At 53.4% G+C, this 27,991-nt stretch overlaps 1 protein-coding gene across 1 annotated transcript in view; it reads left to right on the top strand.

The window, feature by feature from the left end:
- LOC147105424 (transcription factor ETV7-like) overlaps positions 1–27,520 on the top strand; it is a 124,985-nt gene extending 97,465 nt beyond the window's left edge. The window contains exon 4 of the mRNA XM_086011729.1: positions 26,363–27,520. Within this exon, the coding sequence (XP_085867855.1) occupies positions 26,363–26,477 (115 nt within the window). The 3' untranslated portion in view covers positions 26,478–27,520. The remainder of the gene's footprint in view (positions 1–26,362) is intronic.
- Positions 27,521–27,991: the final 471 nt, after the last annotated feature.

Raw genomic sequence — 27,991 nt, 5'->3', positions numbered from 1 at the left:
TGCAGTTACGGTCTTGGTCACAGTTAGGGTGCTGGTCGCAGTTACAGTCTTGGTCGCAGTTAGGGTCCTGGTCGCTGTTACGGTCGTGTTAGCAGTTACGGTCCTGGGCACAGTGACGGCGCTGGTCGCCGTTACGGGACTGGTCACAGTTAGTGTCCTGGTCTCAGTTACGGTGCTGGTCGCAGTTACGGTGCTGGTCTCAGTTACGGTCATGATCGTAGTTAGTTTCCTGGTCGCAGTTAGGGTCCTGGTCACATTTAGGGTCCTAGTCGCAGTTACGATGCTGGTCGCAGTTACAGTGCTGGTCACAGTTAGGGTCCTGATCGCAGTTAGGGTCTTGGTCGCAGTTACGGTGCTTTTCGCAGTTACGGTGCTGGTCGCAGTTACAGTGCTGGTCACAGTTAGGGTCCTGATCGCAGTTAGGGTCTTAGTCGCAGTTACGGTGCTGGTCGCAGTTAGGGTCCTGGTCGCAGTTAGGGTCCTGGTCGCAGTTAGGGTCCCGGTCGCAGTTACGGTGCTGGTCGCAGTTACGGTCCTGGTCGCAGTTACGGTGCTGGTCGCAGTGACAGTGCTGGTCGCAGTTACGGTCCTGGTCGCAGTTACGGTCCTGGTCGCAGTTACGGTGCTGGTCGCAGTTAGGGTCCTGGTCGCAGTTATGGTCCTGGTCGCAGTTACGGCGCTGGTCGCAGTTAAGGTCGTGGTCGCAGTTACGGTCGTGGTCGCAGTTACGGTCGTGGTTGCAGTTACGGTCATGGTCGCAGTTACGATCGTGGTCTCAGTTACGGTCCTGGTCGCAGTTACGGTCGTGGTCGCAGTTACGGTCCTGGTTGCAGTTATGGTTGTGGCCGCAGTTACAGTCGTGGTCCCAGTTATGGTCCTGATAGCAGTTAGGGTCTTGGTCGCAGTTACGGTGCTTTTCGCAGTTACGGTGCTGGTCGCAGTTACGGTCGTGGTCGCAGTTACGGTCCTTATCGCAGTTAGGGTCCTGGTCACAGTTACGGTCGTGGTCACAGTTAGGGTCCTGGTCGCAGTTAGGGTCCTGGTCACAGTTAGGGTCCTGGTCGCAGTTACGGTGCTGGTTGCAGTTATGGTCATCGTTGCAGTTACGGTCATGTTCGCAGTTACGGTCATGGTCGCAGTTACGGTCGTGGTCGCAGTTACCATGCTGGTCACAGTTACGGTGCTGGTCGCAGTTATGGTCCTGGTTGCAGTTACAGTGCTGGTCGCATTTATGGTGCTGGTCGCGGTTACGGTCGTGGTCACAATTATGGTGCTGGTCACAGTTCTGGTCGTGGTCGCAGTTGGGTACTGGTCGCAGTTACAGTCGTGGTCGCAGTTACGATCATGGTCGCAGTTACGGTCATGGTCGCAGTTACGGTCATGACCGCAGTAACTGTGCTGGTCACAGTTACGGTGCTGGTCGCAGTTACGGTCCTGATCACAATTAGAGTCCTGGTTGCAGTTACGGTCCTGGTCGCAGTTACAGTGCTGGCCGCAGTTAAGGTTGTGGTCACAGTTACGGTCGTGGTCGCATTTACCGTGCTGGTCACAGTTACAGTGCTGGTCGCAGTTATGGTTCTGGTCGCAATTACGGTGCTGGTCGCAGTTATGGTCATGGTTGCAGTTACGGTGCTGGTCGCAGTTACGGTGCTGGTCGCAGTTACGGTCATGGTCGCAGTCACGGTCACAGTTAGGGTGCTGGTCACAGTTAGGGTCCTGGTTGCAGTTACGGTGCTGGTCACAGTTACGGTCATCGTTGCAGTTACGGTGCTGGTCACAGTTACAGTCGTGGTCGCATTTATGGTCCTGATCGCAGTTAGGGTCCTGGTCACAGTTACGGTCGTGGTCACAGTTAGGGTCCTGGTCGCAGTTAGGGTCCTGGTCGCAGTTAGGGTCCTGGTCGCAGTTAGGGTCCTGGTCACAGTTAGGGTCCTGGTTGCAGCTACGGTGCTGGTTGCAGTTACGGTCGTCGTTGCAGTTACGGTCATGGTCGCAGTTACGGTCATGTTCGCAGTTACGGTCATGGTCGCAGTTACGTCATGGTTGCAGTTACCATGCTGGTCGCAGTTACGGTGCTGGCCGCAGTTATGGTCCTGGTTGCAGTTATGGTGCTGGTCGCGGTTACGGTCGTGGTCACAGTTACGGTGCTGGTCATAGTTATGGTCATGGTCGCAGTTGGGTACTGGTCGCAGTTACATTCGTGGTCGCAGTTACGATCATGGTCGCAGTTACGGTCATGGTCGCAGTGACGGTCATGACCGCAGTTACTGTGCTGGTCACAGTTACGGTGCTGGTCGCAGTTACGGTCCTGATCACAGCTAGGGTGCTGGTCGCAGTTACGGTGCTGGTCGCAGTTACGGTGCTGGTCGCAGTTACGGTGCTGGTCGCAGTTACGGTCATGGTCACAATTAAGGTGCTGGTCGCAGTTACGGTCATGGTCGCAGTTATGGTCATGGTCGCAGTTGGGTACTGGTCGCAGTTACAGTTGTGGTCGCAGTTACGGTCATGGTCGCAGTTACGGTCATGGTCGCAGTGACGGTCATGGTCGCAGTTACGGTCCTGGTCGCAGTTACGGTGCTGGTCACAATTACAGTGCTGGTCGCAGTTACGGTCGTCGTTGCAGTTACGGTGCTGGTCACAGTTATGGTCATGGTCGCAGTTATGGTCCTGGTCGCAGTTAGGGTCCTGGTCGCAGTTACGGTCATGGTCACAGTTAGTGTCCTGGTCGCAGTTAGGGTCCTGGTCACAGTTAGGGTCCTGGCTGCAGTTACGGTGCTGGTCGCAGTTACGGTCGTCATTGCAGTTCTGGTCATGGTCGCAGTTACGGTCATTTTCGCAGTTACGGTCGTGGTCACAGTTACGGTCGTGGTCACAGTTACGGTGTTGGTCACAGTTACGGTGCTGGTCGCAGTTACAGTCCTGGTCACCGTTACGGTGCTGGTCGCAGTTATGGTCATGGTCGCAGTTACGGTCATGGTCACAGTTAGGGTCCTGGTCACAGTTAGGGTCCTGGTCACAGTTAGGGTCCTGGTTGCAGTTACGGTGCTGGTCGCAGTTACGGTCGTCGTTGCAGTTACGGTGCTGGTCACAGTTATGGTCCTGGTCTCATTTATGGTCCTGGTCGCAGTTAGGGTCCTGGTCGCAGTTAGGGTCCTGGTCACAGTTAGGGTCCTGGTCACAGTTACGGTCATGACCGCAGTTACGGTGCTGGTCACAGTTACTGTGCTGGTCACAATTACGGTCGTGGTCGCAGTTACGGTCGTGGTCACAGTTACGGTCATGGTCACAGTTACGGTGTTGGTCACAGTTACGGTGCTGGTCGCAGTTATGGTTCTGGTCGCAGTTACGGTGCTGGTCGCAGTTATAGTCGTGGTCGCAGTTACGGTGCTGGTCGCAGTTACGGTCCTGGTCTCAGTTACAGTGCTGGTCACAGTTACGGTCATGCTCGCAATTACGGTCATGGTCACAGTTAGTGTGCTGGTCGCAGTTACGATCCTGGTCGCAGTTAGTGTCCTGGTTGCAGTTAGGGTCATGGTCGCAGTTACGGCACTGGTCGCAGTTAGGGTCCTGGTCGCAGTTAAGGTCCTGGTCACAATTTCGGTGCTGTTCGCAGTTAGGGTCCTTGTCGCAGTTATGGTCCTGGTCGCAGTTACGGTCCTGGTCGCAGTTGCGGCCGTGGTCACAGTTAAGGTGCTGGTCGCAATTACAGTCCTGGTCGCAGTTACGGTCATGGTCGCAGTTATGGTCGTGGTCGCAGTTACGGTCGTGGTCGCAGATACGGTCGTGGTCGCACTCACGGTCCTGGTCGCAGTTACAATCTTGGTCACAGTTAGGGTCCTGGTCGCAGTTACGGTCTTGGTCGCAGTTAGGGTCCTGGTCGCAGTTATGGTCGTGATTGCAGTTAGGGTCCTGGTCGCAGTTACGGTGCTGGTCGCAGTTACGGTGCTGGTCGCAGTTAGGGTCCTGGTCGCAGTTACGGTCCTGGTTGCAGTTACGGTCCTGATCGCAGTAACGGTGCTGGTCACATTTACAGTGCTGGTCGCAGTTAGGGTCCTAGTCACAGTAATGGTGCTGGTTGCAGTTACGGTGCTGGTCACAATTACAGTGCTGGTCGCAGTTACGATCCTGGTCACAGTTAGGGTCCTGGTCGCAGTTACGGTGCTAGTCGCAATTACGGTGCTGGTCGCAGTTACGGTGCTGGTCGCAGTTAGGGTCCTGGTTGCAGTGAGGGTCCTGGTCGCAGTTTCGGTGCTGGTCACAGTTACAGTACTGGTCGCAGTTAGGGTCCTGGTTGCAGTTAGGGTCCAGGTCGCAGTTATGGTTCTGGTTGCCGTTACGTTGCTGGTCGCAGTTATGGTCGTGGTTGCAGTTACGGTGCTGGTCGCAGTTACAGACCTGGTCTACAGTTACGGTCATGGTCGCAGTTACGCTACTGGTCGCAGTTACGGTCATGGTCATAGTTAGGTTCCTGGTTGCAGTTAGGGTCCTGGTCGCAGTTAGGGTCCTGGTCGCAGTAACGATGCTGGTCACAGTTACAGTGCTGGTCGCAGTTACGGTCCTGATCACAGTTACGGTCCTGGGCGCAGTTGCGGTGCTGGTCACAATTACAGTGCTGGTCACAGTTACGGTCCTGATCACAGTTCGGGTCCTGGTCGCAGTTATGGTGCTGGTCGCAGTTACCGTGCTGGTCGCAGTTACCGTGCTGGTCGCAGTTACGTTGCTGGTCGCAGTTAGTGTCCTGGTTGCAGTTAAGGTCCTGGTCGCAGTTTCGGTGCTGGTCACAGTTACAGTGCTGGTCGCAGTTAGGGTCCTGGTCGCAGTTAGGGTCCTGGTCGCAGTTAGGGTCCAGGTCGCACTTACGGTGCTGGTCGTAGTTAGGGTCCTGGTCGCAGTTACGGTGCTGGTCACAGTTACCGTGCTGGTCGCAGTTACGGTCCTGGTCGCAGTTACGGTCCTGGTCGCAGTTACAATGCTGGTCGCAGTTAAGGTTGTGGTCGCAGTTATGGTTCTGGTCGCAGTTACGGTGCTGGTCGCATTCATGGTCGTGGTCACAGTTACGGTGCTGGTCGCAGTTACGCTGCTGGTCGCAGTTACGGTCATGGTCGCAGTAATGGTCATGGTCACAGTTAGGGCCCTGGTCACAGTTACGGTCCTGGTCGCAGTTAGGGTCCTGGTCGCAGTTAGGATCATGGTCGCAGTTAGGGTCATGGTCGCAGTTAGGGTCCTGGTCGCAGTTAGGGTCCTGGTCGCAGTTAGGGTCCTGGTCGCAATTAGGGTCCTGGTCACAGTTAAGGTCCAGGTCGCATTTACGGTCCTGGTCGCAGTTAGGGTCCTTGTCGCAGTTATGGTCCTGGTCGCAGTTACGGTCCTGGTCGCAATTACGGCCGTGGCTGCAGTTACAGTCGTCGTCGCAGTTACTGTCCTGGTCGCAGTTACGGTCGTGGTCGCAGTTACGGTCGTGCTCGCAGTCGCAGTTACAGTCGTGGTCGCAGTTACGGTCCTGGCTGCAGTTACGGTCTTGGTCACAGTTAGGGTCCTGGTCGCAGTTACAGTCTTGGTCGCAGTTAGGGTCCTGGTCGCTGTTACGGTCGTGTTAGCAGTTACGGTCCTGGGCACAGTGACGGCGCTGGTCGCCGTTACGGGACTGGTCACAGTTAGTGTCCTGGTCTCAGTTACGGTGCTGGTCGCAGTTACGGTGCTGGTCTCAGTTACGGTCATGATCGTAGTTAGTTTCCTGGTCGCAGTTAGGGTCCTGGTCGCATTTAGGGTCCTAGTCGCAGTTACGGTGCTGGTCGCAGTTACAGTGCTGGTCACAGTTAGGGTCCTGATCGCAGTTAGGGTCTTGGTCGCAGTTACGGTGCTTTTCGCAGTTACGGTGCTGGTCGCAGTTACAGTGCTGGTCACAGTTAGGGTCCTGATCGCAGTTAGGGTCTTGGTCGCAGTTACGGTGCTGGTCGCAGTTAGGGTCCTGGTCGCAGTTAGGGTCCTGGTCGCAGTTAGGGTCCCGGTCGCAGTTACGGTGCTGGTCGCAGTTACGGTCCTGGTCGCAGTTACGGTGCTGGTCGCAGTGACAGTGCTGGTCGCAGTTACGGTCCTGGTCGCAGTTACGGTCCTGGTCGCAGTTACGGTGCTGGTCGCAGTTAGGGTCCTGGTCGCAGTTATGGTCCTGGTCGCAGTTACGGCGCTGGTCGCAGTTAAGGTTGTGGTCGCAGTTACGGTCGTGGTCGCAGTTACGGTCGTGGTTGCAGTTACGGTCATGGTCGCAGTTACGATCGTGGTCTCAGTTACGGTCCTGGTCGCAGTTACGGTCGTGGTCGCAGTTACGGTCCTGGTTGCAGTTATGGTTGTGGCCGCAGTTACAGTCGTGGTCCCAGTTATGGTCCAGATAGCAGTTAGGGTCTTGGTCGCAGTTACGGTGCTTTTCGCAGTTACGGTGCTGGTCGCAGTTACGGTCGTGGTCACAGTTAGGGTCCTGGTCGCAGTTAGGGTCCTGGTCACAGTTACGGTCCTTATCGCAGTTAGGGTCCTGGTCACAGTTACGGTCGTGGTCACAGTTAGGGTCCTGGTCGCAGTTAGGGTCCTGGTCACAGTTAGGGTCCTGGTCGCAATTACGGTGCTGGTTGCAGTTATGGTCATCGTTGCAGTTACGGTCATGTTCGCAGTTACGGTCATGGTCGCAGTTACGGTCGTGGTCGCAGTTACCATGCTGGTCACAGTTACGGTGCTGGTCGCAGTTATGGTCCTGGTTGCAGTTACAGTGCTGGTCGCATTTATGGTGCTGGTCGCGGTTACGGTCGTGGTCACAATTATGGTGCTGGTCACAGTTCTGGTCGTGGTCGCAGTTGGGTACTGGTCGCAGTTACAGTCGTGGTCGCAGTTACGATCATGGTCGCAGTTACGGTCATGGTCGCAGTTACGGTCATGACCGCAGTAACTGTGCTGGTCACAGTTACGGTGCTGGTCGCAGTTACGGTCCTGATCACAATTAGAGTCCTGGTTGCAGTTACGGTCCTGGTCGCAGTTACAGTGCTGGCCGCAGTTAAGGTTGTGGTCACAGTTACGGTCGTGGTCACAGTTACGGTCGTGGTCGCATTTACCGTGCTGGTCACAGTTACAGTGCTGGTCGCAGTTATGGTTCTGGTCGCAATTACGGTGCTGGTCGCAGTTATGGTCATGGTTGCAGTTACGGTGCTGGTCGCAGTTACGGTGCTGGTCGCAGTTACGGTCATGGTCGCAGTCACGGTCACAGTTAGGGTGCTGGTCACAGTTAGGGTCCTGGTCACAGTTAGGGTCCTGGTTGCAGTTACGGTGCTGGTCGCAGTTACGGTCATCGTTGCAGTTACGGTGCTGGTCACAGTTACAGTCGTGGTCGCAGTTATGGTCCTGATCGCAGTTAGGGTCCTGGTCACAGTTACGGTCGTGGTCACAGTTAGGGTCCTGGTCGCAGTTAGGGTCCTGGTCACAGTTAGGGTCCTGGTTGCAGTTACGGTGCTGGTTGCAGTTACGGTCGTCGTTGCAGTTACGGTCATGGTCGCAGTTACGGTCATGTTCGCAGTTACGGTCATGGTCGCAGTTACGTCATGGTCGCAGTTACCATGCTGGTCGCAGTTACGGTGCTGGTCGCAGTTATGGTCCTGGTTGCAGTTATGGTGCTGGTCGCGGTTACGGTCGTGGTCACAGTTACGGTGCTGGTCGCAGTTATGGTCATGGTCGCAGTTGGGTACTGGTCGCAGTTACATTCGTGGTCGCAGTTACGATCATGGTCGCAGTTACGGTCATGGTCGCAGTGACGGTCATGACCGCAGTTACTGTGCTGGTCACAGTTACGGTGCTGGTCGCATTTATGGTCCTGATCGCAGTTAGGGTCCTGGTCGCAGTTACGGTGCTGGTCGCAGTTACGGTGCTGGTCGCAGTTAGGGTCCTGGTTGCAGTTAGGGTCCTGGTCGCAGTTACGGTCATGGTCACAGTTAAGGTGCTGGTCGCAGTTATGGTCATGGTCGCAGTTATGGTCATGGTCGCAGTTGGGTACTGGTCGCAGTTACGGTCATGGTCGCAATGACGGTCATGGTCGCAGTTACGGTCCTGGTCGCAGTTACGGTCATGGTCGCAGTTACGGTCATGGTCGCAATGATGGTCATGGTCGCAGTTACGGTCCTGGTCGCAGTTACGGTGCTGGTCACAATTACAGTGCTGGTCGCAGTTACGGTCCTGATCACAGTTTGGGTCCTGGCCGCAGTTACAGTGCTGGTCGCAGTTACGATGCTGGTCGCAGTGGTCAAATTACAGTGCTGGTCACAGTTAGGGTCCTGGTCGCAGTTAGGGTCCAGGTCGCAGTTAGGGTCCAGGTTGCAGTTACGGTGCTGGTCGCAGTTACGGTCCTCGTCACAGTTACGGTCCTGGTCGCAGTTAGAGTCCTGGTTGCAGTTACGGTCCTGTTCGCATTTACAGTGCTGGTCGCAGTTAAGGTTCTGGGCACAGTTAGGGTCGTGGTCGCAGTTACCATGCTGGTCACAGTTATGGTGCTGGTCGCAGTTATGGTTCTGGTCGCAGTTACGGTGCTGGTCGCAGTTATGGTCGTGGTTGCAGTTACGGTGCTGGTCGCAATTACGGACCTGGTCTACAGTTACGGTCATGGTCGCAGTTACGCTGCTGGTCGCAGTTATGGTCATGGTCGCATTTACGGTCATGGTCACAGTTAGGGTGCTGGTCACAGTTAGGGTCCTGGTCACAGTTAGGGTCCTGGTTGCAGTTACGGTGCTGGTCGCAGTTACGGTCGTCGTTGCAGTTACGGTGCTGGTCACAGTTATGGTCGTGGTCGCAGTTATGGTCCTGGTCACAGTTAGGGTCCTGGTCGCAGTTACGGTGCTGGTCGCAATTACAGTCATGGTTGCAGTTACGGTCGTGGTCACAGTTACGGTGTTGGTCACAGGTACAGTGCTGGTCACAGTTATGGTTCTGGTCGCAGTTACGGTGCTGCTCACAGTTATGGTCGTGGTTGCAGTTACGGTGCTGGTCGCAGTTACGGTGCTGGTCGCAGTTACGGACCTGGTCTACAGTTACGGTCATGGTCGCAGTTACGTTGCTGGTCGCAGTTACGGTCATGGTCGTAGTTAGGTTCCTGGTTGCAGTTAGGGCCCTGGTCACAGTTAGGGTCCTGGTTGCAGTTACGGTGCTGGTCCCAGTTACGGTCGTGGTCGCAGTTACGGTCCTGATCGCAGTTACGGTCCTGGTCGCAGTTACAGTGTTGGCCGCAGTTAAGGTTGTGGTCACAGTTACGGTCGTGGTCGCACTTACCGTGCTGGTCACAGTTACGGTGCTGGTCGCAGTTATGGTCATGGTTGCAGTTACGGTGCTGGTCGCAGTTACGGTGCTGGTCGCAGTTACGGTCATGGTCGCAGTTACGGTCTCGGTCACAGTTAGGGTGCTGGTCACAGTTAGGGTCCTGATCACAGTTAGGGTCCTGGTTGCTGTTACAGTGCTGGTCGCAGTTATGGTCGTCGTTGCAGTTACGGTGCTGGTCACAGTTACGGTCGTGGTCGCAGTTATGGTCCTGATCGCAGTTAGGGTCCTGGTCACAGTTACGATCGTGGTCACAGTTAGGGTCCTGGTCGCAGTTAGGGTCCTGGTCACAGTTAGGGTCCTGGTTGCAGTTACGGTGCTGGTTGCTGTTACGGTCGTCGTTGCAGTTACGGTCATGGTCGCAGTTACGGTCATGTTCGCAGTTACGGTCGTGGTCGCAGTTACGGTCATGGTCGCAGTTACCATGCTGGTCACAGTTACGGTGCTGGTCACAGTTATGGTCCTGGTTGCAGTTACGGTGCTGGTCGCAGTTATCGTGCTGGTCGCGGTTACGGTCGTGGTCGCAGTTACAGTGCTGGTCACAGTTATGGTCGTGGTCGCAGTTGGGTACTGGTCGCAGTTACAGTCGTGGTCGCAGTTATGATCATGGCCGCAGTTACGGTCATGGTCGCAGTTACGGTCATGACCGCAGTTACTGTGCTGGTCACAATTACGGTGCTGGTCGCAGTTACGGTCCTGATCACAGTTAGGGTCCTGGTCACAGTTAGGGTCCTGGTTGCAGTAAGGGTCCTGGTCGCAGTTACGGTCATTGTCACAGTTAAGGTGCTGGTCGCAGTTACGGTCATGGTCGCAGTTGGGTACTGGTCGCAGTTACAGTTGTGGTCGCAGTTACGGTCATGGTCGCAGTTACGGTCCTGGTCGCAGTTACGGTGCTGGTCACAATTACAGTGCTGGTCGCAGTTACGGTCCTGATCACAGCTAGGGTCCTTGTCACAGTTATGGTGCTGGTCGCAGTTACGGTGCTGGTCGCAGTTACGGTGCTGGTCACAGTTACAGTGCTGGTCGCAGTTAGTGTCCTGGTCGCAGTTAGGGTCCTGGTCGCAGTTAGGGTGCTGGTCACAGTTACGGTCCTGGTTGCAGTTACGGGCCTCTTCGCAGTTACAGTGCTGGTCGCAGTTAAGGTTGTGGTCACAGTTACAGTCGTCGTTGCAGTTACCGTGCTGGTCACAGTTACGGTGCTGGTCACAGTTATGGTTCTGGTCGCAGTTACGGTGCTGGTCGCAATTACAGTCCTGGTTGCAGTTACGGTCATGGTCGCAGTTACGGTCGTGGTCGCAGATACGGTCGTGGTCGCACTTACGGTCCTGGTCGCAGTTACGGTCTTGGTCACAGTTAGGGTCCTGGTCGCAGTTACGGTCTTTGTCGCAGTTAGGGTCCTGGTCGCAGTTATGGCCGTGATTGCAGTTAGGGTCCTGGTCGCAGTTACGGTGCTGGTCGCAGTTACGGTGCTGGTCGCAGTTACGGTGCTGGTCGCAGTTACGGTGCTGGTCGCAGTTACGGTGCTGGTCGCAGTTAGGGTCCTGGTCGCAGTTACGGTCCTGGTTGCAGTTACGGTCCTGATCGCAGTAACGGTGCTGGTCACAGTTACAGTGCTGGTCGCAGTTAGGGTCCTGGTCGCAGTTAGGGTCCTAGTCACAGTAATGGTGCTGGTTGCAGTTACGGTGCTGGTCACAATTACAGTGCTGGTCGCAGTTACGATCCTGGTCACAGTTAGGGTCCTGGTCGCAGTTACGGTGCTAGTCGCAGTTACGGTGCTGGTCGCAGTTACGGTGCTGGTCGCAGTTACGGTGCTGGTCGCAGTTAGGGTCCTGGTTGCAGTGAGGGTCCTGGTCGCAGTTTCGGTGCTGGTCACAGTTACAGTGCTGGTCGCAGTTAGGGTCCTGGTTGCAGTTAGGGTCCAGGTCGCAGTTATGGTTCTGGTTGCCGTTACGTTGCTGGTCGCAGTTATGGTCATGGTTGCAGTTACGGTGCTGGTCGCAGTTACAGACCTGGTCTACAGTTACGGTCATGGTCGCAGTTACGCTACTGGTCGCAGTTACGGTCATGGTCGTAGTTAGGTTCCTGGTTGCAGTTAGGGTCCTGGTCGCAGTAACGATGCTGGTCACAGTTACAGTGCTGGTCGCAGTTACGGTCCTGATCACAGTTACGGTGCTGGTCACAATTACAGTGCTGGTCACAGTTACGGTCCTGATCACAGTTAGGGTCCTGGTCGCAGTTATGGTGCTGGTCGCAGTTACCGTGCTGGTCGCAGTTACGTTGCTGGTCGCAGTTAGTGTCCTGGTTGCAGTTAAGGTCCTGGTCGCAGTTTCGGTGCTGGTCACAGTTACAGTGCTGGTCGCAGTTAGGGTCCTGGTCGCAGTTAGGGTCCTGGTCGCAGTTAGGGTCCAGGTCGCACTTACGGTGCTGTTCGCAGTTAGGGTCCTGGTCGCAGTTACGGTGCTGGTCACAGTTACAGTGCTGGTCGCAGTTACGGTCCTGGTCGCAGTTAGGGTCCTGGTCGCAGTTAGGGTGCTGGTCACAGTTACGGTCCTGGTTGCAGTTACGGGCCTCTTCGCAGTTACAGTGCTGGTCGCAGTTAAGGTTGTGGTCACAGTTACAGTCGTCGTTGCAGTTACCGTGCTGGTCACAGTTACGGTGCTGGTCACAGTTATGGTTCTGGTCGCAGTTACGGTGCTGGTCGCAGTTATGGTCGTGGTTGCAGTTACGGTGCTGGTCGCAGTTAGGGTCCTGGCTGCAGTTACGGTGCTGGTCGCAGTTACGGTCGTCATTGCAGTTATGGTCATGGTCGCAGTTACGGTCGTGGCCGCAGTTACGGTCGTGGTCGCAGTTACCGCGCTGGTCACATTTACGGTGCTGGTCGCAGTTATGGTCCTGGTTGCAGTTACGGTGCTGGTCGCAGTTACGGTCCTGGTCGCAGATACGGTGCTGGTCGCAGTTACGGTCATGGTTGCAGTTAAGGTGCTGGTCGCAGTTACGGTCATGGTCCCAGTTGGGTACTGGTCGCAGTTACAGTCATGGTCGCAGTTACGGTCATGGTCGCAGTTACGGTCATGGTCACAGTTACGGTCATGACCGCAGTTACTGTGCTGGTCACAGTTACGGTGCTGGTCGCAGTTACGGTCATGGTCCCAGTTGGGTACTGGTCGCAGTTACAGTCATGGTCGCAGTTACGGTCATGGTCGCAGTTACGGTCATGGTCACAGTTACGGTCATGACCGCAGTTACTGTGCTGGTCACAGTTACGGTGCTGGTCGCAGTTACGGTCCTGGTCGCAGTTACTGTGCTGGTCACAATTACGGTCGTGGTCGCAGTTACGGTCGTGGTCACAGTTACGGTGCTGGTCGCAGTTATAGTCGTGGTCGCAGTTACGGTGCTGGTCGCAGTTACGGTCCTGGTCTCAGTTACGGTGCTGGTCACAGTTACGGTCATGCTCGCAATTACGGTCATGGTCACAGTTAGTGTGCTGGTCGCAGTTACGATCCTGGTCGCAGTTAGGGTCCTGGTTGCAGTTAGGGTCATGGTTGCAGTTACGGCACTGGTCGCAGTTAGGGTCCTGGTCGCAGTTAGGGTCCTGGTCGCAGTTAGGGTCCTGGTCGCAGTTAGGGTCCTGGTCGTAATTAGGGTCCTGGTCACAGTTAAGGTCCTGGTCACAATTTCGGTGCTGTTCGCAGTTAGGGTCCTTGTCGCAGTTATGGTCCTGGTCGCAGTTGCGGTCGTGGTCACAGTTAAGGTGCTGGTCGCAATTACAGTCCTGGTTGCAGTTACGGTCATGGTCGCAGTTACGGTCGTGGTCGCAGATACGGTCGTGGTCGCACTTACGGTCCTGGTCGCAGTTACGGTCTTGGTCACAGTTAGGGTCCTGGTCGCAGTTACGGTCTTTGTCGCAGTTAGGGTCCTGGTCGCAGTTATGGCCGTGATTGCAGTAAGGGTCCTGGTCGCAGTTACGGTGCTGGTCGCAGTTACGGTGCTGGTCGCAGTTACGGTGCTGGTCGCAGTTACGGTGCTGGTCGCAGTTAGGGTCCTGGTCGCAGTTACGGTCCTGGTTGCAGTTACGGTCCTGATCGCAGTAACGGTGCTGGTCACAGTTACAGTGCTGGTCGCAGTTAGGGTCCTGGTCGCAGTTAGGGTCCTAGTCACAGTAATGGTGCTGGTTGCAGTTACGGTGCTGGTCACAATTACAGTGCTGGTCGCAGTTACGATCCTGGTCACAGTTAGGGTCCTGGTCGCAGTTACGGTGCTAGTCGCAGTTACGGTGCTGGTCGCAGTTACGGTGCTGGTCGCAGTTACGGTGCTGGTCGCAGTTAGGGTCCTGGTTGCAGTGAGGGTCCTGGTCGCAGTTTCGGTGCTGGTCACAGTTACAGTGCTGGTCGCAGTTAGGGTCCTGGTTGCAGTTAGGGTCCAGGTCGCAGTTATGGTTCTGGTTGCCGTTACGTTGCTGGTCGCAGTTATGGTCATGGTTGCAGTTACGGTGCTGGTCGCAGTTACAGACCTGGTCTACAGTTACGGTCATGGTCGCAGTTACGCTACTGGTCGCAGTTACGGTCATGGTCGTAGTTAGGTTCCTGGTTGCAGTTAGGGTCCTGGTCGCAGTAACGATGCTGGTCACAGTTACAGTGCTGGTCGCAGTTACGGTCCTGATCACAGTTACGGTGCTGGTCACAATTACAGTGCTGGTCACAGTTACGGTCCTGATCACAGTTAGGGTCCTGGTCGCAGTTATGGTGCTGGTCGCAGTTACCGTGCTGGTCGCAGTTACGTTGCTGGTCGCAGTTAGTGTCCTGGTTGCAGTTAAGGTCCTGGTCGCAGTTTCGGTGCTGGTCACAGTTACAGTGCTGGTCGCAGTTAGGGTCCTGGTCGCAGTTAGGGTCCTGGTCGCAGTTAGGGTCCAGGTCGCACTTACGGTGCTGTTCGCAGTTAGGGTCCTGGTCGCAGTTACGGTGCTGGTCACAGTTACAGTGCTGGTCGCAGTTACGGTCCTGGTCGCAGTTACAGTGCTGGTCGCAGTTAAGGTTGTGGTCGCAGTTATGGTTCTGGTCGCAGTTACGGTGCTGGTCGCATTCATGGTCGTGGTCACAGTTACGGTGCTGGTCGCAGTTACGGACCTGGTCTACACTTACGGTCATGGTCGCAGTTACGGTCATGGTTGCAGTAATGGTCATGGTCACAGTTAGGGCCCTGGTCACAGTTACGGTCATGTTCGCAGTTAGGGTCCTGGTCGCAGTTAGGGTCATGGTCGCAGTTAGGGTCCTGGTCGCAGTTAGGGTCCTGGTCACAGTTAAGGTCCAGGTCGCATTTACGGTCCTGGTCGCAGTTAGGGTCCTTGTCGCAGTTATGGTCCTGGTCGCAGTTACAGTCCTGGTCGCAGTTACGGTCGTGGTCGCAGTCGCAGTTACAGTCATGGTCGCAGTTACGGTCCTGGCTGCAGTTACGGTCTTGGTCACAGTTAGGGTCCTGGCCGCAGTTAGGGTCCTGGTCGCTGTTACGGTCGTGTTAGCAGTTACGGTCCTGGTCACAGTGACGGCGCTGGTTGCCGTTACGGGACTGGTCACAGTTAGTGTCCTGGTCTCAGTTACGGTGCTGGTCGCAGTTACGGTGCTGGTCTCAGTTACGGTCATGATCGTAGTTAGGTTCCTGGTCGCAGTTAGGGTCCTGGTCGCATTTAGGGTCCTAGTCGCAGTTACGGTGCTGGTCGCAGTTACAGTGCTGGTCACAGTTAGGGTCCTGATCGCAGTTAGGGTCTTGGTCGCAGTTACGGTGCTTTTCGCAGTTACAGTGCTGGTGGCAGTTACAGTGCTGGTCACAGTTAAGGTCCTGATTGCAGTTAGGGTCTTGATCGCAGTTACGGTGCTTTTCGCAGTTACGGTGCTGGTCGCAGTTACGGTGCTGGTCGTAGTTAGGGTCCTGGTCGCAGTTACGGTGCTGGTCGCAGTTACGGTGCTGGTCGCAGTGACAGTGCTGGTCGCAGTTACGGTCCTGGTCGCAGTTACGGTGCTGGTCGTAGTTAGGGTCCTGGTTGCAGTTATGGTCCTGGTCGCAGTTACGGAGCTGGTCGCAGTTAAGGTCGTGGTCGCAGTTACGGTCGTGGTCGCAGTTACGGTCATGGTTGCAGTTACGGTCATGGTCGCAGTTACGATCGTGGTCTCAGTTACGGTCCTGGTCGCAGTTACGGTCGTGGTCGCAGTTACGGTCCTGGTTGCAGTTATGGTTGTGGCCGCAGTTACAGTCGTGGTCTCAGTTATGGTCCTGATCGCAGTTAGGGTCTTGGTCGCAGTTACGGTGCTTTTCGCAGTTACGGTGCTGGTCGCAGTTACGGTGCTGGTCACAGTTAGGGTCCTGGTTGCAGCTAGGGTCCTGGTCGCAGTTACGGTGCTGGTCGCAGTTACGGTCCTGGTCGCAGTTACGGTGCTGGTCGCAGTGACAGTGCTGGTCGCAGTTACGGTCCTGGTCGCAGTTACGGTCCTGGCCGCAGTTATGGTGCTGGTCGCAGTTAGGGTCCTGGTTGCAGTTATGTTCCTGGTCGCAGTTACGGCGCTGGTCGCAGTTAAGGTCATGGTCGCAGTTACGGTCGTGGTCGCAGTTACGGTCCTGGTCGCAGTTAAGGTCGTGGGTCGCAGTTACGGTCCTGGGTGCAGTTATGGTCCTGGTCGCAGTTACGTTCCTGGTCGCAGTTAAGGTCGTGGTTGCAGTTATGGTCATGGTCTCAGTTACAATGCTGGTCGCAGTTACGATCCTGGTCACAGTTAAGGTCACAGTCGCAGTCAAGGTCCTGGTCGCAGTTACAGTCGTGGTCACAGTTACGGTCCTGGTTGCAGTTAAGGTTGTGGTCGCAGTTATGGTCATGGTCGCAGTTGCGATCATGGTCGCAGTTGCGGTCATGTTCGCAGTTATGGTGCTGGTCGCAGATACGGTGCTGGTCGCAGTTAGGGTGCTGGTCGCAGTTACGGTCCTGGTTGCAGTTAGGCTCCTGGTCGCAGTTAGTGTCCTGGTTGCAGTTACGGTGCTGGTCGCAAATATGGTGCTGGTCGCAGTTACGGTCCTGGTCGCAGTTACGGTGCTGGTCGCAGTTACGGTGGTGTTCGCAGTTACGGTGCTGGTCGCAGTTACGGTCCTGGTCGCAGTTACGGTGGTGTTCGCAATTACGGTCGTGGTCGCAGTTACGGTCCTGGTCGCAGTTACGGTCCTGGTCGCAGTTACGGTCGTGGTCTCAGTTACGGTCCTGGTCGCAGTTACTGTCCTGGTCGCAGTTAAGGTCATGGTCGCTGTACTGTCCTCCCTACGTGTATGTGTCTGTACGCAGTTAGACAGCCAGCCAAACTCCTTTCAATAACGACATGGGAGTCAGGATGTAGCATCCGATCTCCAGTGTTTAATAATGCCACACTTGCATGAGGTCAATGAAAGAATACAAATCAGTTGTATTGGGTTGGAGTAAAACTGAGAAAGAAAAAAGAAAGAAATGCACCTTGTTACATACATGAGATATAACTAACATCTAAACATGAATATGTAATGAAACCATTCAACTCACAGGCAATGCTTTCGAAGGTGTAACAATGTAAGATTACAGCGGATTAACTTGCAGCACGCTCCATGCTGGTGTGACCTCTTTGTTTGCTATCACTATACTACTTCCTGTTGAGTGACCCTACTGGCCATTTCCATTTACTGCCACCTACTGGCGGCAACAAAACGAAACTCCTGCAATTATAAGGCAGAACACTCCCTGCCTGGCGTCTATTAGATGCCACTACTTATAAAACATACTGAACTGTGGAATCAATAACACTCAGTCCTCCTTAGGTAAGAGGAGTACGACCTCTGAGATGGGTCTGAAGAATTTTTTGACCGTCCCTTGAACAGTGACCTTCACCTCTATCTTTCGCACCCTGTCGTCTTTGCTGGGGAAGACAGAGGTGACACGACCCATAGGCCACTCATTGCGGGATACTTGGCTTTCTTTCAGTGAGACGATGTCACCTTCTCGGAGACTCCGACGAGCCTCGTTCCACTTCCGCCGGCTTTGCAAAGTGGGAAGGTACTCGGTGCACCAGCGGCTCCAGAACTTACTGGCCAAGGCTTGTACTTTTCTCCACTGGATCTTCAGGAGGTCTTTGTCAGTGAAGTCTCCAGGAGGAGTGGGTACACAGCCCTTCTGTGTGAGTAACATGTTTGGAGTCAAAAGGAATGGCGAATCTGGATCGGAAGAAACAGGAACAAGGGGCCTCGCATTAATGATTGCTGACACTTCAGCCATGAAGGTGCACAGCACTTCGTGCGTCAGCTGAGGTGGTCTGTTCTGTCGCAACATTGAGTCCATAATGCGCCGCGACACTCCAATCATGCGCTCCCACGCACCACCCATGTGTGAAGCATGTGGAGGATTAAATTCCCATGTGCAACCTTGCTGGCTTAGGTATGTCAGGATGCTTGGCCTTTGGTTGTGTTCATTCCCTAACTCTAGCTCTTGACAGGCTCCAATGAAATTTGTTCCACAGTCGGATCTTAACTGCTTTGCTGGCCCGCGGATGGCGAAGAATCTTCGTAATGCATTAATGCAGCTGGACGTGTCCATGGACTCGATCACTTCTATATGCACAGCTCTTGTGCTCATACAAGTGAATAGCATAGCCCAGCGTTTGCTATGAGCGGCGCCTCCTCTGGTGTGGCGAGTAGTGATAGTCCAAGGGCCAGAAACATCCAGGCCGACGTATGAAAATGGTGGCGATGAACTAAGTCGTTCCGGAGGCAGATCAGCCATCTTCTGCTCCTCTGTTCTCCATCTGAGCTTTCTGCATGTGACGCATTGGTGTAAGACAGATCCAATCAACCGTTTGCCGCTGACAATCCACAAGCCGGCTGCTCTAATGGCTCCCTCAGTGAACTGGCGGCCCTGGTGTTCTATCAGTTCATGGTGGTGTCTTGTGAGCAATGTTGTGATGTGGCTTTGATGTGGCAGGACACCAGGACTCCTTTCTTGCAAGCTGGTCGCAGTTACGGTCGTGGTCTCAGTTACGGTCCTGGTCGCAGTTACGGCCCGGGTCGCAGTTAAGGTCGTGGTCACAGTTACGGTAGTGGTCTCAGTTATGGTGCTGGTCGCAGTTACGATCCTGGTCACAGTTACGGTCATGGTCGCAGTTACGGTGCTGGTCGCAGTTAAGGTCGTGGTCACAGTTACGATCGTGGTCTCAGTTACGGTGCTGGTCGCAGTTTATGTGCTGGTCGCAGTTTATATCCTGGTCGCAGTTAGGGTCGTGGTCACAGTTACGGTCGTGGTCTCAGTTACGGTCGTGGTCGCAGTTACGGTCGTGGTCGCAGTTACGGTCACGGTCTCAGTTATGGTGCTGGTCACAGTTATGATCCTGGTCGCAGTTATGGTCGTGGTCTCAGTTACGGTCGTGGTCGCAGTTATGGTCGTGGTCACAGTTATGGTCGTGATCGCAGTTACGGTCGTGGTCGCAGTTATGGCCGTGGTCTCAGTTATGGTGCTGGTCGCAGTTACGATCCTGGTCGCAGTTACGATCATGGTCTCAGTTACGGTGCTGGCCACAGTTACGATCCTGGTCGCAGTTATGGTCGTGGTCGCAGTTATGGTCGTGGTCTCAGTTACGGTTGTGGTCTCAGTTACGGTCGTGGTCTCAGTTACGGTACTGGTCGCAGTTACGATCCTGGTCGCAGTTACGGTCGTGGTCGCAGTTATGGTGCTGGTCTCAGTTATGGTCGTGGTCGCAGTTACGGTGCTGGTCTCAGTTATGGTCGTGGTCGCAGTTACAGTTCTAGTCACAGTTACAGTGGTGTTCGCCGCTGCTGACTCCCCCTCGGTGGAGAGCTGGATACTCTCATAGAAACATAGAAGATAGGAGCAGGAGTAGGCCATTCAGCCCTTCGAGCCTGCTCCGCCATTCAATGAGATCATGGCTGATCATTGAAATTCAGTACCCTGTCCCTCCCTTCTCCCCATATCCCTTGATCCCTTTAGCCTTAAGAAATATATCCAACTCTTTCTTGAATATATTTAATGAACTGGCCTCCACCGTCCTCTGTGGCAGAGAATTCCACAGGTTCACCACTCTCTGGGTGAAGAAATTCCTCCTCATTTCAGTCCTAAATGTCCTACCCCTTATCCTTAGACTATGACCCCTGGTTCTGGACTCCCCGACCATCGGGAACATCCTTCCAGCATCTAGTCTGTCCAGTCCTGCCAGAATTTTATAGGTTTCGATGAGATCCCCTCTCATACTTCTAAACTCCAGCGAGTACAAGCCCAATCGACCCAATCTCTCCTCATACGTCATTCCTGCCATCCCAGGTATCAGCCTGGTGTATCTTCGCTGCACTCCTTCCATGGCAAGAACGTCCTTCCTCAGATAAGGCGACCAAAACTGCACACAATACTCAAGGTGCGGTCTCACCAAGGCCCTGTACAACTGTAGCAAGACATCCTTGTTCCTCTACTCGAACCCTCTTGCTACGAAGGCCAACATACCATTTGCCTTCTTAACCGCCTGCTGCACCTGCATGCTTACCTTCAGCGACTGGTGCACAAGAACACCCAGGTCTCTTTGCACTTCCCCTTCTCCCAATCTATTGCCATTCAAATAATAATGTGCCTTCCTGTTTTTGCCACCAAAGTGGATAACCTCACATTTATCCACATTATAGTGCATTTGCCAAGTTTCTGCCCAATCACCTAACCTGTCCAAATCGTACTGGAGTTTCATGACATCCTCCTCGCAGCATACCCTCCCACCCAGCTTTGTGTCGTCTGCAAATTTGGAGATATTACATCCAATTCCCTCGTCCAGATCATTAATATATATTGTGAACAGCTGGGGTCCTAGGACCAATCCTTGCGGTACCCCACTAGTCACTGCCTGCCACTCGGAAAACGACCCGTTTATTCCAACTCTTTGCTTTCTGTCCGCCAACCAGTTCTCTATCCAAGTCAATACCTTGCCCCCAATCCCATGTGCATTAATTTTGCACGCTAATCTCTTATGCGGGACCTTATCGAAAGCCTTCTGAAAGTCCAAATACACCACATCCACTGGTTCTCCCTTATCTATTTTACCAGTTACATTCTCAAAAAATTCCAGTAGATTAGTCAAGCATGATTTACCTTTTGTAAATCCATGTTGACTTTGGCCGATCCTGTCACTGCTTTCCAAGTGCTCTGCTATTACATCTTTTATAATGGACTCTAGCATTTTCCCCACTACCGATGTCAGGCTTACCGGGCCTATAACTCCCCGTTTTCTCTCTGCCACCTTTTTTGAATAGTGGGGTAACATTAGCTACCCTCCAATCCATGGGTACTGTTCCAGAGTCTATTGAGTTCTGGAAGATGACCAGCAATGCATCTACTATTTCTAGGGCCACTTCCTTAAGTACCCTGGGATGTAGATTATCAGGCCCTGGGGATTTATCGGCCTTCAGTCCCATCAATTTTCCTAACACCATTTCCCTACAAATACTGATTTCTTTCAGTTCCACCCTTTCATCAGACCCTATGTTCCCCGGTATTTCTGGGAGGTTATTTGTGTCCTCCTTTGTGAAGACAGAACCAAAATATGTATTTAGTTGGTCTGCCATTTCTTTGTTCCCCATTATAAATTCCCCCGATTCTGACTGCAAGGGACCTACGCTTGACTTCACCAATCTTTTTCTCTTCACATATCTATAAAAGCTTTTACAGTCAGTTTTTATGTTCCCTGCAAGCTTACTCTCATATTCTATTTTCCCTTTCTTAATTAATCCCTTTGTCCTCCTTTGTTGAATCCTGAACTGCTCCCAATCCTCAGGATTATTGCTTTTTCCGGCCAATTTGTATGTCCTCTCCTTGGATCTTACGCTATCCCTAATTTCCCTTGTTACCCACGGTTGAGTCACCTTTTTTGTTTTATTTTTGTGCCAGACTGGGATGAACAACTTCTGTAGTTCATCCATTCGGTCTTTGAATGTTTGCCATTGCCTATCCACCGTCACCCCTTTGAGTGCCATTCCCCAATCAATCCTACCCAACTCGCTCCTCAGACCATCGTAGTTTCCTTTATTTAAATTGAGGACCCTTGTTTCTGAGTCAACTACTTCATTCTCCATCTTAATGAAGAATTCGATCATATTATGATCGCTCCGACCCAAGGGGCCTCGTACAACAAGATTGCTAATTAATCCTTTCTCGTTACATAATATCCAGTCTAAGATGGCCTGATCTCTGGTTGGTTCCTCGACATATTGGTCCAGGAAACCATCCCGTAAACACTCCAGGAATTCCTCCTCCACAGTATTGTTACCAATTTGGTTAGCCCAATCTATATGTAGATTAAAGTCACCCATGACGACTGCTGTGCCCTTATTGCACGCTTCTTTAATTTCCCTTTTAATGCCATCCCCAATCTCCGCCTTACTGTTGGGAGGTCTATATACCACTCCCACTAATGTTTTTTTCCCCTTAGTATTTCTCAATTCTACCCATACAGATTCCACATCATCAGAGCTAATATCCTTCATTACAATTGTGTTAATCCCTTCTTTAACCAGTAATGCTACCCCACCTCCCTTTCCTTTTTGCCTATCTTTCCTGAATATCGAATACCCCTGGATGTTGAGTTCCCAGTCTTGGCCATCCTTGAGCCATGTCATGCGCAGGACAGCGAAGACCTGGGATTGGCGAGGCGGGGGCCAGCTCCTAACATGTCCTTTTCTCAGCCCTCCTTCTGATGGAATGGGTTGTCCATGTTCAATTGCACCGCACTCTCCCATTAAGCCAGTAGTTGCCATGGTACCATAACAAACTGTCGAGATTTCAATCTTCAAACACATTAGCAAGGGGATAAAATCGAACGGTCTCCGAGCGGCCATTAAATGAGAGCAGACACAGGGGAGGCATCTACTTTCAGGGAAATATAATGTGATGTCAGAGATTTTCGATCAAGTGACTCCCAGGGTGGGACCACATGTTGCTTTAGGCGGTTGGGTTACAGGATTCCGCAGGTGTTTTCACCCGCAAAGGACCCCATCCTGATCTAGCAGGTTAACTGGGATATAAGGTCGGGTCTCTGACTGCGTGCTCCGGGAGATCATGCCAGGAAATCACATGAGCGCAGCCCGTGAATATCCATTTGTTCAATTTAATATTCATTTTAAAACAAATGGATGAAAAGTTATGAACTGTGCGCACGCAGTTTCCCAATACACGCTCCTGGTGGACACAACTCCGCACCAGGAATGCACAATGGGACCGTGCAACCTGTGATCCCACCGGGGTCACCAGCCCTCTTATATCTCATCCATCTTTATCTGTGGGGCTACGCAGCAAGGGGCCACTCTAACATGATCAGCAACAAAGACCTGATAATCCTGGGCCAATGGTGCTGGGAGCACTGAACTCCTGCCAAACCGGAGATTGAATTGGGGCCCTCCTGATCTATATGGCGCAGTAGCAGATGGGTCAGTTCACATATTCCCCCTCCCCTAAGTCGGTAGGTAGATCACGGGGCCCTGACTTAATATCGAAACTGAGAAGCTGCCCAAAATCAAAGGAACAAAGCAAATAGTGGAACATTTCCAGTTTTGTTTGGCAGCTCCCATAACAGGAAGTGCTTGTAAGGAACTTCATTTCAACATTGCAGTACCATGTTCCAAGAGGAAATCACAGTAGTGGTGATTTTGAAAAATCTGTCCTGGAGATTGTGTGATGTCACCGGCCATTTGCCACTTTCGGATTTGAGAGCATGTGTGGCCCAAGGATTGTTTTCAGCGCAATGGGTCTGAGGCCACCTGCGATGTGATGTTAGAGGTAAAAATAAAACCCGAAAGGGGTCTGGCCACAGAATGAAGGTCCCTTACAGAAAACACAATGCCATTTGTTAAAGGAATAATTCATACCTCTCTCGCTAGGGTACATTGTACATGGGCCATAGGAGGAAATTCAATGAGTGGGTCCGTTCCATGATAGGGTGCAGTGTACATGGGCTGTGAGAGGAGATTAAATGGGTGGGATATAGTCTACAACATGGTAGAGTTTCCATGGGCCATGGGAGGAGATTACAGGGATAGGTAGTGTCCATGGTAGGAGAGAGTTTCCATGGGCCGTGGGAGGAGATTACAGGGATAGGTAGTGTCCATGGTAGGGGAGAGGTTCCATGGGCCATGGGAGGAGATTACAGGGATAGGTAGTGTCCATGGTAGGGGAGAGTTTCCATGGGCCATGGGAGGAGATTACAGGGATAGGTAGTGTCCATGGTAGGGGAGAGTTGCCATGGGAGGAGATTACAGGGATAGGTAGTGTCCATGGTAGGGGAGAGTTTCCATGGGCCGTGGGAGGAGATTACAGGGATAGGTAGTGTCCATGGTAGGGGAGAGTTTCCATGGGAGGAGATTACAGGGATAGGTAGTGTCCATGGTAGGGGAGAGTTTCCATGGGCCATGGGAGGAGATTACAGGGATAGGTAGTGTCCATGGTAGGGGAGAGTTTCCATGGGCCATGGGAGGAGATTACAGGGATAGGTAGTGTCCATGGTAGGGGAGAGGTTCCATGGGCCGTGGGAGGAGATTACAGGGATAGGTAGTGTCCATGGTAGGAGAGAGTTTCCATGGGCCGTGGGAGGAGATTACAGGGATAGGTAGTGTCCATGGTAGGGGAGAGTTTCCATGGGCCATGGGAGGAGATTACAGGGATAGGTAATGTCCATGGTAGGGGAGAGTTTCCATGGGCCATGGGAGGAGATTACAGGGATAGGTAGTGTCCATGGTAGGAGAGAGTTTCCATGGGCCGTGGGAGGAGATTACAGGGATAGGTAGTGTCCATGGTAGGGGAGAGTTTCCATGGGCCATGGGAGGAGATTACAGGGATAGGTAGTGTCCATGGTAGGGGAGAGTTTCCATGGGCCGTGGGAGAAGATTACAGGGATAGGTAGTGTCCATGGTAGGAGAGAGTTTCCATGGGCCGTGGGAGGAGATTACAGGGATAGGTAGTGTCCATGGTAGGGGAGAGTTTCCATGGGCCATGGGAGGAGATTACAGGGATAGGTAATGTCCATGGTAGGGGAGAGTTTCCATGGGCCATGGGAGGAGATTACAGGGATAGGTAGTGTCCATGGTAGGAGAGAGTTTCCATGGGCCATGGGAGGAGATTACAGGGATAGGTAGTGTCCATGGTAGGGGAGAGTTTCCATGGGCCATGGGAGGAGATTACAGGGATAGGTAGTGTCCATGGTAGGGGAGAGTTGCCATGGGAGAAGATTACAGGGATAGGTAGTGTCCATGGTAGGGGAGAGTTGCCATGGGAGAAGATTACAGGGATAGGTAGTGTCCATGGTAGGAGAGAGTTTCCATGGGCCGTGGGAGGAGATTACAGGGATAGGTAGTGTCCATGGTAGGGGAGAGTTTCCATGGGCCATGGGAGGAGATTACAGGGATAGGTAGTGTCCATGGTAGGGGAGAGTTTCCATGGGCCATGGGAGGAGATTACAGGGATAGGTAGTGTCCATGGTAGGGGAGAGTTTCCATGGGCCATGGGAGGAGATTACAGGGATAGGTAGTGTCCATGGTAGGGGAGAGTTTCCATGGGCCATGGGAGGAGATTACAGGGATAGGTAGTGTCCATGGTAGGGGAGAGTTTCCATGGGCCGTGGGAGGAGATTACAGGGATAGGTAGTGTCCATGGTAGGGGAGAGTTTCCATGGGCCGTGGGAGGAGATTACAGGGATAGGTAGTGTCCATGGTAGGGGAGAGGTTCCATGGGCCATGGGAGGAGATTACAGGGATAGGTAGTGTCCATGGTAGGAGAGAGTTTCCATGGGCCGTGGGAGGAGATTACAGGGATAGGTAGTGTCCATGGTAGGGGAGAGTTTCCATGGGCCGTGGGAGGAGATTACAGGGATAGGTAGTGTCCATGGTAGGGGAGAGTTTCCATGGCCATGGGAGGAGATTACAGGGATAGGTAGTGTCCATGGTAGGGGAGAGTTTCCATGGGCCATGGGAGGAGATTACAGGGATAGGTAGTGTCCATGGTAGGGGAGAGTTGCCATGGGAGGAGATTACAGGGATAGGTAGTGTCCATGGTAGGGGAGAGGTTCCATGGGCCATGGGAGGAGATTACAGGGATAGGTAGTGTCCATGGTAGGGGAGAGTTGCCATGGGAGGAGATTACAGGGATAGGTAGTGTCCATGGTAGGGGAGAGGTTCCATGGGCCATGGGAGGAGATTACAGGGATAGGTAGTGTCCATGGTAGGGGAGAGTTTCCATGGGCCGTGGGAGGAGATTACAGGGATAGGTAGTGTCCATGGTAGGGGAGAGGTTCCATGGGCCATGGGAGGAGATTACAGGGATAGGTAGTGTCCATGGTAGGGGAGAGTTTCCATGGGCCATGGGAGGAGATTACAGGGATAGGTAGTGTCCATGGTAGGGGAGAGTTTCCATGGGCTGTGGGAGGAGATTACAGGGATAGGTAGTGTCCATGGTAGGGGAGAGTTTCCATGGGCCATGGGAGGAGATTACAGGGATAGGTAGTGTCCATGGTAGGGGAGAGTTTCCATGGGCCGTGGGAGGAGATTACAGGGATAGGTAGTGTCCATGGTAGGGGAGAGTTTCCATGGGCCATGGGAGGAGATTACAGGGATAGGTAGTGTCCATGGTAGGGGAGAGTTTCCATGGGCCATGGGAGGAGATTACAGGGATAGGTAGTGTCCATGGTAGGGGAGAGTTTCCATGGGCCATGGGAGGAGATTACAGGGATAGGTAGTGTCCATGGTAGGGGAGAGTTTCCATGGGCCGTGGAATGAGCAGGATTGATGGGCTGAATGGCATTTTCTGACAGTTCACTGTGCTATGTTCTTGAACCATATGAAGTTGAATGTGCTGGCCTCACTGTAGTCCTCCTTCCCCTAGATGACGTATCTGCCTCGTAGCTCACGTCTCCCTGTTCCTACTGTAGAGATAGCCGCCCTTTTAAATGTTAAACCACCGCCCCTAACCACAGTTGATCACTGTATCTTTAAACAGGTTCCTGAAGACTCCGGGGGAAATCATTCACAAGCCGGACAAGTTGGAGAAGCTGGAATCGCAGGAACAGGACGGAACAGATTTCAAGGAGGACACGTTTGAGCTGTCACCGTGACAGGGAAATAAAAGTAGCACGCAGCTGAATCCTGAGCCTGAACAACGCCTGTCCCTGCTGACTGACGCCTGTCCCTGCTGACTGACGCCTGTCACTGCTGACTGACGCCTGTCCCTGCTGTCGGATGCCTGTCACTGCTGACTGACGCCTGTCCCTGCTGTCAGATGCCTGTCACTGCTGACTGACGCCTGTCCCTGCTGATGGACACCTGTCACTGCTGACGGACGCTTGTCACTGCTGACGGACGCCTGTCCCTGCTGACTGACGCCTGTCACTGCTGACTGACGCCTGTCCCTGCCAACTGACGCCTGTCACTGCTGACTGACGACTGACGCCTGTCACTGCTGACTGACGCCTGTCCCTGCTGACTGACGCCTGTCCCTGCTGACTGACGACTGACGCTTGTCGCTGCTGACTGACGCCTATCCCTGACGACTGACGCCTGTCACTGCTGACTGACGCCTGTCCCTGCCGACTGACGCCTGTCACTGCTGATTGACGACTGACGCCTGTCACTGCTGACTGACGCCTGTCCCTGCCGACTGATGCCTGTCACTGCTGACTGACGACTGACGCCTGTCACTGCTGACTGACGCCTGTCCCTGACGACTGACGCCTGTCACTGCTGACTGACTCCTCTCCCTGCTGACGGACACCTGTCACTGCTGACTGATGACTGACGCCTGTCACTGCTGACGGACGCTTGTCGCTGCTGACTGACGCCTGTCCCTACCGACTGACGCCTGTCACTGCTGACTGACGCCTGTCCCTGCCGACTGACGCCTGTCACTGCTGACTGATGCCTCTCCCTGCTGACTGACGCCTGTTAATTGTGACCACACCAGCCCCAAACAAGCTTGTCTTTTTCCTCCAAATGGTACCAAATTGAAGTTTTCCCTGCTTTTTGTGGGGTTGTGATTTTGGTTGGTTGATATTAGCACTACATTTGATGTACGCACTGGCAAACTGTAAATACAATGAGAAGCTTGCTGTGAACATTCTGAAGGGAAATGGTGAATAAATTCTGAATACTTTGTGCCCTTCCTGTGTCTGCCAGAGGTCCTTGTGTTTGTTCATCTCTCTTAAAGCAACTGTCTCGAATATCGGATCTGAGTATTTGTATTAAAAGGGTCCCCTTTTGACTGTGGGGTGACCGAGCAGGTAACTACGCTGGTCCACTTCTCGTTACGGGGGTGAAGAGACCATCACCCCACCGTCACCAATTTTGAGACCAGGCCTCATTTTAGTTTGGCAGGCAAGCTGCGGGGAGTCAAGCAACCGTCCCGGTGCAGTTCGTTTGAGGCCTAAAGATCAGGCTGGGGTGGCCGCCAGCAAGTTAAGCTGCGGTGGGGAGCGGGGAGGGGGCGGGAGGGCGAAGGTTGGGTGACACAGAATTTGTTCATCCTTGTTTGGCATAAAAATAAAACAAAAAAGGTGACTCAACTGTGGCTAACAAGGGAAATTAGGGATAGCATAAGATCCAAGGAGAGGACATATAAATTGGCCAGAAAAAG

Source organism: Somniosus microcephalus, chromosome 18, assembly GCF_052327205.1.
Source record: "Somniosus microcephalus isolate GS21.2 chromosome 18, FLI_Smic_1.0, whole genome shotgun sequence".
Classification (NCBI taxonomy): domain Eukaryota; kingdom Metazoa; phylum Chordata; class Chondrichthyes; order Squaliformes; family Somniosidae; genus Somniosus; species Somniosus microcephalus.
Note: the sequence above shows the minus strand (reverse complement) of the source record. Positions and strands in the feature narration are given on the sequence as shown.